Here is a 9,117-nt window from a genome sequence, read left to right as displayed (position 1 = left end):
GCAATAATCAAAGTAAGAATAAATCCATCAGTTAGGAAATTTTAGCTAGACGAAAATCTTTAATTCAATTTAACTCTCAAACAAATAGGTGCAAAATCCGTTAATAAACTTAACATAATAACGAAATCATAAATGTTTATCACAATCACCCTCATGGAAAATAAGGACTACCAAATTAGATACCATTTAATCAAATTGATTGATACCATCAAAAACAACAAACCACAACAAGAACAATTTATCAAATTAACAAGTTAAAATGTCAAAGAATAACACAACAATCTAACAATCACAAGATCAAGAACAACACCATAACAAATTTATCAAATTAACAAATTAATAAGATCAAGAACATATCAAAACCAATTAATAATCAAATCAAGAACATAACAAAACAAGTTAACAAAACAACAAACCAACAACAAAACAAAAGTTATAAGTCTGGAACAACAACCTTACAATTAAAACAACAACAAACTAAAATAATAACTGAAAATCAATAGAGGAGGGAGAGGGAGATGGAGCTTTATAACTCGACGGAGATGGCTAAACAAAGGGCTGAGCTGCGGCAAAAAGGAGGCTGAGCAGCAGTGGAATGACTTCTATACAGAGGTTATACCACGCGATGGAACTGAGGTTGAATAGAGGCTGGAAGACGATGGCTGGAGCGCGGCAGAGAGCAAGACAATGACAAGACGATGACGAGTAGCACGAAGGCAGTGACACGACGTGGAACAGCTCGAACAAAGAAGCCACGGAAGGATAGACGCCGAAATGAGATAGAACAGAAGGTATTTGGATTTGGGACACGGCAAAAAGGGAACCCACGGAGGCGCGGAGGACCACGGATGGTGGTGGTAGAACCTTGGAAGAAGCTAGGGTGTTGGCCTTTTGGGTTTGAAGGAAGATCCAAAAAAAATTCATATCTGACTTCTTGCAGATATGTGACACTGTCAAGACTAGTGGAGTAAATCCAGAAGTCTACAAGCTCATGCTCTTTCCTTTTACTGTAAGAGACAGAGCAAGGCTATGGCTGGATTTCCAACCTAAGGAAAGCCTAGATAGCTGAGAGAAGGTGGTCAATGGATTATTGACCAAGTTCTTTCCACCTCAGAAGCTGAGCAAGCTCAGGGTGAAAGTACAAACCTTCAGACAAAAAGAGGGAAAATTCCTCTATGAATCTTGGGAAAGATACAAGCAACTGATCAGGAGATGTCCTCCTGATATGATCTCAGATTGGACCATGTTGGATATCTTCTATGATAGTCTATCTAAGATGTCCAAGATGGCATTGGACCACTCTACAGGTGGATCCCTCCATCTGAAGAAAACGCCTGAAGAGGCGCAAGAGCTCATTGATATGGCTACTAACAACCAGTACATGTACACTTCTGAGAGGAACTCTGTGAACAATAGGGCTACTCAAAAGAGAGGCATCTTAGAGATAGGCACCTTAGACGCCATCTTAGCTCAAAATAAGATCATGTCCCAATAAATCAACATGATCACTCAGTACTTAAGTTGGACACAGAGCTCAGAGGCTTACTGTCCAGAGACAGCCTATGAAGTTGACACTGGTGATAACGCCTGAGCCACCATGGAGAAGGTGAACTACATAGGAAACCCCTCTAGAAACTCCAACAACAATCCCTATTCGAATACTTTCAATCAGGGATGGAAGAACCACCCCAACTTTGGGTGGAGAGATCAGCAGAAGCCTCAACAAGGCTTCAGCAATAATTAGAATATAATGAACCAGAACTGGTTCAACACTAAACTATTCGAACCCTATCAGCAGCAGATGGAGACACCCAAGCAGAGCCTCTCTGACTTGGCTGCTATAGTCTCCAACCTCTCCAAGACCACTCATAGCTTCATGACTGAAACTAGGTCATCCATCAAGAACCTAGAAATACAGATTGGTCAGCTGAGCAAGAAGATCCCAGAGATCCCTTAAAACACTCTTCCAAATAACATAGAGGTGAATCCAAAGGAAGAGTGCAAGGCTCTCATGGTAGAGATGGTAACCGAACCCAAAGAGGAGCCTGCTATTGAGGAACTCAAGGAAATCAGAGTTCATGAGGAGACAGAAATAATCACCTTGCACGGCCCTGTGCTAAGAGAGGAATTTGAAGAATATTCTTCTTCAGAAGATTATGAGGAGTCCAAGGAAGAGCAAATTGCTCAGTACCTGGCCATCCTCAGGAAGCTGAAGGCCAACTCCTCTCATACAGAGGTATTGGAGGAGGAAGACGAGCCTGTGGTGCTGGCCAAGGAGTGTGGTGCCTTGGTTCAGAAGAAGCTTCCTCAGAAGCTCCCAGGTCCTGAAAGTTGCCTGATTCCCTATGTTATATGGACCATCAACTTTGAGAAGGCACTATGTGACCTTAGCTCAAGCATCAATCTGATGCCTCTGTCTGTAATAAAGAGGCTAGGAATTCTAGAGGTGCAGCGTGCCACAATCTCATTGGAAATGGCAGATAAGACCCTAAAAAGGGCGTATGGTATGGTGGAGGATGTCCTAGTAAAGGTTGAAGACCTTTACATCCCTGTTGACTTTGTGATTCTAGATACAGGGGAGGACAGAGACGAATCTATCATCCTTGGAAGGCCTTTCCTAGCTACTACTAAGGCCTTAATTGATGTGGAAAGAGGTGAGCTAGTCTTAAGATTACATGAGGATTGTATCTTGTTCAAGATACCCAACCCTCTATCCCTCTGACAGAGTTGGTACCATAGTGCAGCACATTGTGTTTCAGCCTTCCCTCTCAGTGCAGAGCTTTACAAAGCTCCAGAAACCAATTTTAAGTTTGGTTTTGGGCAACCATCATCAAGCACTAAGAAGGAAGGTACTAAGAAGAAGGTACCTAAGGGTTTGAGGGACAAGAAGATCCCCATTGAAGGACTCTCACCTGGCACGAGAGTTGTCTTCACTAAAAGTCCAGTACTTCCACACATAGTGAGTAGAATCCTGTCTCTAGAGCATGTAGAGCTCATCCATGAGAGCACAGGAAGAAAGTTCACTGTTAGGGGTGAAGATCTAAGCCCCTACCTATCTCCGTAATAGAGTTGTCCGTCGCTAATGACGGTAAAGAAGCGCTTGTTTGGAGGCAACCCAACCATTGGTATGGAGTTTTCATTTTCTTTTCATTTATTTTAAGTTTGATGTTGTAGTTTTTCCTTTTACTTTTTTATGTTTGTGATCATGTACAGCACTTAGAATAGTGACAGAAGCATGCAGAACTGAAAACAGAACACCCTGGAAAAACCCCCTTGCTGGGGTTGAACGCCTGACAAGAAAGGAATTGGGAGTTCAACGCCCCCAAGGGATATGAAGCTGGCATTGAACACCAGGAAAGAAGCATCCTGGGTGTTCAACGCCCCAAAGGGAGAGGATTCTGGCGTTGAACGCCAGAAAAGGAGTGCTCTGGGCGTTCAACGCCCTACAGGGGGCAACAACCCGAACCTTTTACCCCCCTATGGGCGTTCAACGCCCATTCCTGGCGTTGAATGCCAGGTAGGGGGCAGGGAATTCTAATTCCCTAGCCTTTCAGGACAGTGGATCCCACAGAATTTTTACCTACCCCACATTCTTCTCTCTCCTACTTTCTAAACCTTGAAAACCACACCCTACTTTCCCTCTTCCCCCATACACCCTCACCAATCACTTCCACATTACCTTTTACTCTTCCCAACACCCATTATAATCCCCATCATTCAATTTTCACCAATCGCACCCACTTCAAATTCAAACCATTCCCACCCATTCTTCCCTCCCTCATCACCGAACCCTAGTCTATCCCCATCCTATAAAAACCCCCCTCTTACAACCCTTCATCCACACTCCTCATAAATAGTATCTCCCTCTAACGCTATACACTTTCCACACTGTTATTCTTCTTCACTCCCCCACTTGGCTGACGCCATCCTCCCCCTCTATCTCTATCAATTCCTTCCCTCTTCTACTCTTTTCTTTCCCTTTGTTTATATTTGATCGAGGACGAGCAAAGTTCTTAAGTTTGGTGTTGCAAAAACTTGGCTTTTTGACTTCTACCATTCCCAAGTATGGCACCAAAGACTAATGAAGTCTCAAGGAAGAGAAAGGGAAAGGCTCCCACTTACTCTTCTGAATCATGAGAATCATGGAGATTCCTCACTAGAGCCCACCAAGATCACTTCTATGCTGTGGTAAGGCACAAAAGGGTGATTCTTGAGGTCCCCTTTAGGCTCAAGGAGGATGAGTATCCGGAAATCCTTGAAGAAATCTAGAGAAAGGACTGAAAAATTCTAGCTCACCCTATCTCAGCTGTTGGCACACTAATGGTGCAAGAATTCTACGCCAACACTTGGGTCACAAAGGGGCATAACGCTAGTGTCAACCCACAACCCAAGAACTACCGCACCATGGTCCGAGAGCAACTATTGGACTTCAGTCCAGAAAGTGTGAGGATGGTGCTTCAACTGCCTCAGATGCTAGGAGACCCACACTCTTACGCTAAAAGGGTCAACTCCAACCAAATACTAGATCAAGTCCTTGCGGATATTTGTGTGGAAGGAGCCCAATGGAGACTAGATGCACACGACAAGTCCTACCAACTAAGTAGGCTTGACCTTAAGCCAGTGGCAAGAAGATGGTTAGAGCTTGTGCAACACTCTATCATCCCCACTAGTAACCGGTCTGAAGTTACTATTGACCGAGCAATAATGGTACATTGCATCATGCTCGGAAATGAAGTGGAGGTGCATGAGGTAATCCCTCAAGAAATATACAAGGTAGCCACAAAAGCCCCTACCAAGGCAAGGTTAGCCTTCCCACACCTCATCTATTGCATGTGCAATTCGGTTGGAATTAACATTCTAGGTGATGCCCTCATTGAGAAGGATAAACCCATCACGAAGATATGGATGGAGAATGTCAGAGAGCCGGCACAAGGACCCCAACACGAGCCTGTGCAGCCGTCTCCACCAGAAATCTCTAAGATGCCTCAAGGGATATATTTTCCTCCCTGTGACTATTGGGATCAATTGAATACCTTAATAGGAGAGCTGAGCTCAAACGTGGAGCAGCTGAGAGTGGAGCACACTAAGCACGCCACCATCCTCCATGAGATAAGAGAAGATCAGAGACGGTTGATGGAGAAACAACAGAGGCAAGGGCATGACATAGAGGAGATCAAACGCTCCATTGGATTCTCCAGGGGAAGCAGCAACCACCGTCACTGAGGTTGTTGAGTCCCATTATCCCTCTATTTTAGTTCTGTTTTCACTGTACTTTTATGTATTGTCTGTTCCATTTTCTAAGTTCATGATCACTTCTAGTATTTTGTTCTTTTCTAGTTTTGTTTTCTTGTTTTATTTTGGTTATAAGATATCTTGTGTATCCGTTACCATGCTTAAAAGAAAATTTTAATTGAAAAGGAATAGTGAGATACATAAGTTTTGAGTTATATCATAAGTTATTCCAATTATTTTGATGTGGTGGCCTTGCATTTGCTTTCTGAATGTATGACTTAATAGTGCATAATTGATATTGGAATAAAGAATATTGGCTCTTGAAAGAACAAAGAATTTAGAGAAATATTATGGATCCTCTGAAAAATCAGAAAAATATTGATTCTTAAAGCAAGGAAAAGTAGCTAAAAAAGAAATAATATGCTCATAAAAGAAAAATCAAAAGAGCAAGGATCCAAGGCTTTGAGCATCAATGGTTAGGAGGATTAAAAATCAACCTCAAAAGCTCAAATGAGTTGCTATCCCTAACTATATGCTTGTAGTGTGAAGGTGTCAAGTGAAATGCTTGAGACTGAGCAGTTAAAGTTGTGATCCAAAGCAAAAGAGTATGCTTAAGAACTTTGGGCACCATTGACTGGAAATTTAAGCAAAGCTAAATTTGAATCCCAAGGGTTCCCCCAGTTAAGTGCCTATGGCATTTATGTATCCGTTGGTACTACGGGAAAACAAAACGCTTAGAGTCACGGCTAGGCTCAAAAGGTGTAAAGCACCAAAAGAAGTTGTGTTCAAGAATCAAGAAGAGCTAAACTAAGAGAATCAATAATATCATCCGAATTCTAGTTCCAAGGGATGTCAATATTTCTAAACTTCAAAGGAAAGTGAGATGCCAAAACTGTTCAGAAGTAAAGAGCTGTTAGCCCCACTCATCAATTGGAGCTAAGTTTCATTGAAAAACTTTAAAAATTATTGTATCTTTCTCTTCTTTTTTTTTGTCCTACTAGTTTTTGGTTGCTTGAGAACAAGCAACATTTTAAGTTTGGTGTTCTGATGAGCGAATATTTTATATGCTTTTTGATGTTATTTTCTTAGTGTTTTCAATATAATTTGTTCGTTTTATTATGTTTAGTAGGTTTTATTGCAAAATTTACTTTTTGGATACTACTTTGAGCTTTTATGTTTTTCTTATGATTTTAGGTGAATTTTGGGTAAATCTGGCAAGTTTTAGCAAAGTCTGATTCAGAGGCAAAGAAAGGACAACAGATGCTGTCAAATTCTCACCTCCGTGCATTCTAATGAGCATTTCTGGAGCTACAGAGGTCCAAATGATGCCTTCGCAACGGATTTGGAACGCTAACTTTCAGAGCTTTCCAGCAATATATAATAGTTTATACTTTGCTTTGGAAATGAAGGCCCAAAATGGGCGTTGAATGCCCAAACTATCCCCTTTCTGGCGTTCAACGCCCCAAAAGGACAGAGCCCAGCGTTGAACACCCAAAACTGGCATTCAACGCTACAAAGGGAGCAAGGCAGCGCACTCATACCCCCTAGTGGGTGTTCAATGCCCACTCCTTCAAGTTAGAAGCCAAGCTCAGCCCAAACACTCATCAAGTGGGCCCAGAAGTGGATTTTCGCACCTTTAGCTTAGCTTATTTCATTATTGTAATTTCTAATTATTATGAGTTCCTCTTTAAGTCTAGTCATTAGTATAAATAAGGAGAGATCACCATTGTTTAGGGGGATCTCCACCACATTCGAACTCTACACTATTGTTCTCTATACAGTATGAGCAACTAAACCTCCTAGGTTAAGGTTAGGAGCTCTGCTGATTCCTATGGATTAATGCAATTACTTTTCTACTTCAATCTATGTTTGATTCTATTCTATGATGCATTGTCATTCTTCATCCTTATGAATCTCGATTCTACATGAGTTCTTACGAGTCCTGACTCGGATAGTATTGAACTACAGCTTGAGGATGCATCACGGGTTCCAATAGAATTATCTGGGCTAATTGGGGTATGTGACATAAAACTTCATTAGTCAGGAGTAATTGAGGTCCTTGTGGCTCTAAGGGCTAGAACCATGAGAGCATTAGTCTCTGATCCAGAAGATCCGACCTTGTCTGTGGCGTTTTGAGTAGGATCATCAAAGAGATTGAATTGTGCGTGCTTCACCCTCTCCCAGATTGATCTAGTTCGCTCTGATATTTAGTTTGGACCTGAGGAGATTAATGACCACGACCAATGGCTTAATCACTTACAGCCTTGCCATTGAAGGAATCATTCATCATTGAAGTAGTGAGCATGACGTGTTACTCCATAAGAGGAAGAATCTCCGAAGCCTTAACTAACTCCTAATTACTGTCTTTGTCTCAATTAATTATCGCTTTTGTTTTCATTTGTTTATGCACCTACACTACCAAAAATCAACTTTCTATTCGCCTGACTAAGATCTGCAGGATAACCCAGCTTGCTCAATCCGGTGATCCTCATGGGATTCGACCCTTACTCACCTGAGGTATTACTTGGACGACCCGGTGCACTTGCCGGTTCAGTTGTGCGAGTCACAAATTCGTGCACCACCGTGGCGCAGATTTACGGAGATTGGAAAGAGTCATACAATGACTTGCACGATGGGTACTGGTGTGCAGATCACGATGCCAGGTAGTGTTGCGGTATTGAGCTCAAGTTCTGTGTGAGTTGGTGGAAAAGTGGATGACTCTTCAGCTTATTTCCATTGGCTTTTCTAGATATTTCCACCATGTATCGAGGCCTTCCATCATTACAAGCCATTGGTCAGTGTCGACGGGACCCACCTGTATGGCAAATACGGTGGTACACTACTTGTCGCGATTGCTCAGGACGGCAACTCCAACATCATTCCTATTGCATTCGCACTTATAGAGGGTAAGAATGCAGAGTCGTGGTCATTCATTTTATCTCACCTTCGGCAGTATGTAATGCCTCAACCAGGTATTCTAGTTATATCAGATAGGCACAATGGGATAAAGGCTGCATTGGAGGCTCCTGATGGTGGCTGGCTTTTGCCTAATGCATACTGGGCTTTTTGCATCCGTCACATGGCGGCAAATTTTGCCCTGAGTTTTAAAGGCAAGGATGCATGGAGGTTATTAGTGAATGCTGCTTATGACAAGACTGAGGTCGATTTTCACTACTGGTTCGACATCCTCCGATCCAAAGATCCTGTAATGTGTGACTGGGCCAATCGGATTGACTATGCACAGTTGACTCAGCATCGAGACGAAGGTCGGAGATTCAGGCATATGACTACGAATATCTCCGAGTGTGTAAACTCGATACTAAAGGGTGTAAGGAACCTTCCATGTGTGTGTTAGTGGTGCACGAAATCGTGATTGTTCATTCCCCAGCAATGGCGCCAAAAACTTGGTACGCGCGTTCATAATCTCAATTCTTTGTCACAACTCCGCACAACTAACCAACAAGTGCACTGGGTCATCCAAGTAATAAACCTTACATGAGTAAGGGTCAATCCCACGGAGATTGTCGGCTGAAGCAAGCTATGGTCATCTTGTAAATCTCAGTTAGGCGGATTCAAATGGTCATGAGTTTTGATGATTAAAATATAATTAAAATAGAAAATAAGATAGAGATACTTATGTAATTCATTGATGAGAATTTAAGATAAGCGTATGGAGATGCTTTGCTCCTTCTGAATCTCTGCTTTCCCACTGCCTTCATTCAATCATTCATACTCCTTTCCATGGCAAGCTGTATGTTGGGCATCACCGTTGTCAATGGCTACTTCCCGGTTTTCCTAGTTACCTAGGATAAGGTTGTACTAGCTCTTGGCTGTCTACTAATCGGCACGCCACTGTCACGTAAACCTGGTAAAAGTGACTCTCCT

The 9,117-nt window shown here is 42.3% G+C and overlaps 1 protein-coding gene across 1 annotated transcript; it reads left to right on the top strand.

Moving 5' to 3' along the window:
* Positions 2,021-3,225, top strand: LOC107611324. Its single transcript, XM_016313263.1, has 3 exons — positions 2,021-2,654; positions 2,760-2,959; positions 3,214-3,225. The coding sequence occupies exons 1-3, from the start codon at positions 2,021-2,023 to the stop codon at positions 3,223-3,225; spliced, it is 846 nt and encodes a 281-aa protein (XP_016168749.1).

Source organism: Arachis ipaensis, chromosome B08, assembly GCF_000816755.2.
Source record: "Arachis ipaensis cultivar K30076 chromosome B08, Araip1.1, whole genome shotgun sequence".
Classification (NCBI taxonomy): domain Eukaryota; kingdom Viridiplantae; phylum Streptophyta; class Magnoliopsida; order Fabales; family Fabaceae; genus Arachis; species Arachis ipaensis.
Note: the sequence above shows the minus strand (reverse complement) of the source record. Positions and strands in the feature narration are given on the sequence as shown.

What these genes read in the sequence shown, in the direction of transcription:
- LOC107611324 (XM_016313263.1), top strand. Translation starts at nt 2,021, where the DNA reads ATGGTAACCGAACCCAAAGAGGAGCCTGCTATTGAGGAACTCAAGGAA. An exon ending in CTTAATTGATGTGGAAAGAG is followed by an intron (nt 2,655 to 2,759) that starts GTGAGCTAGTCT and finishes ATTGTGTTTCAG; the next exon opens with CCTTCCCTCTCAGTGCAGAG.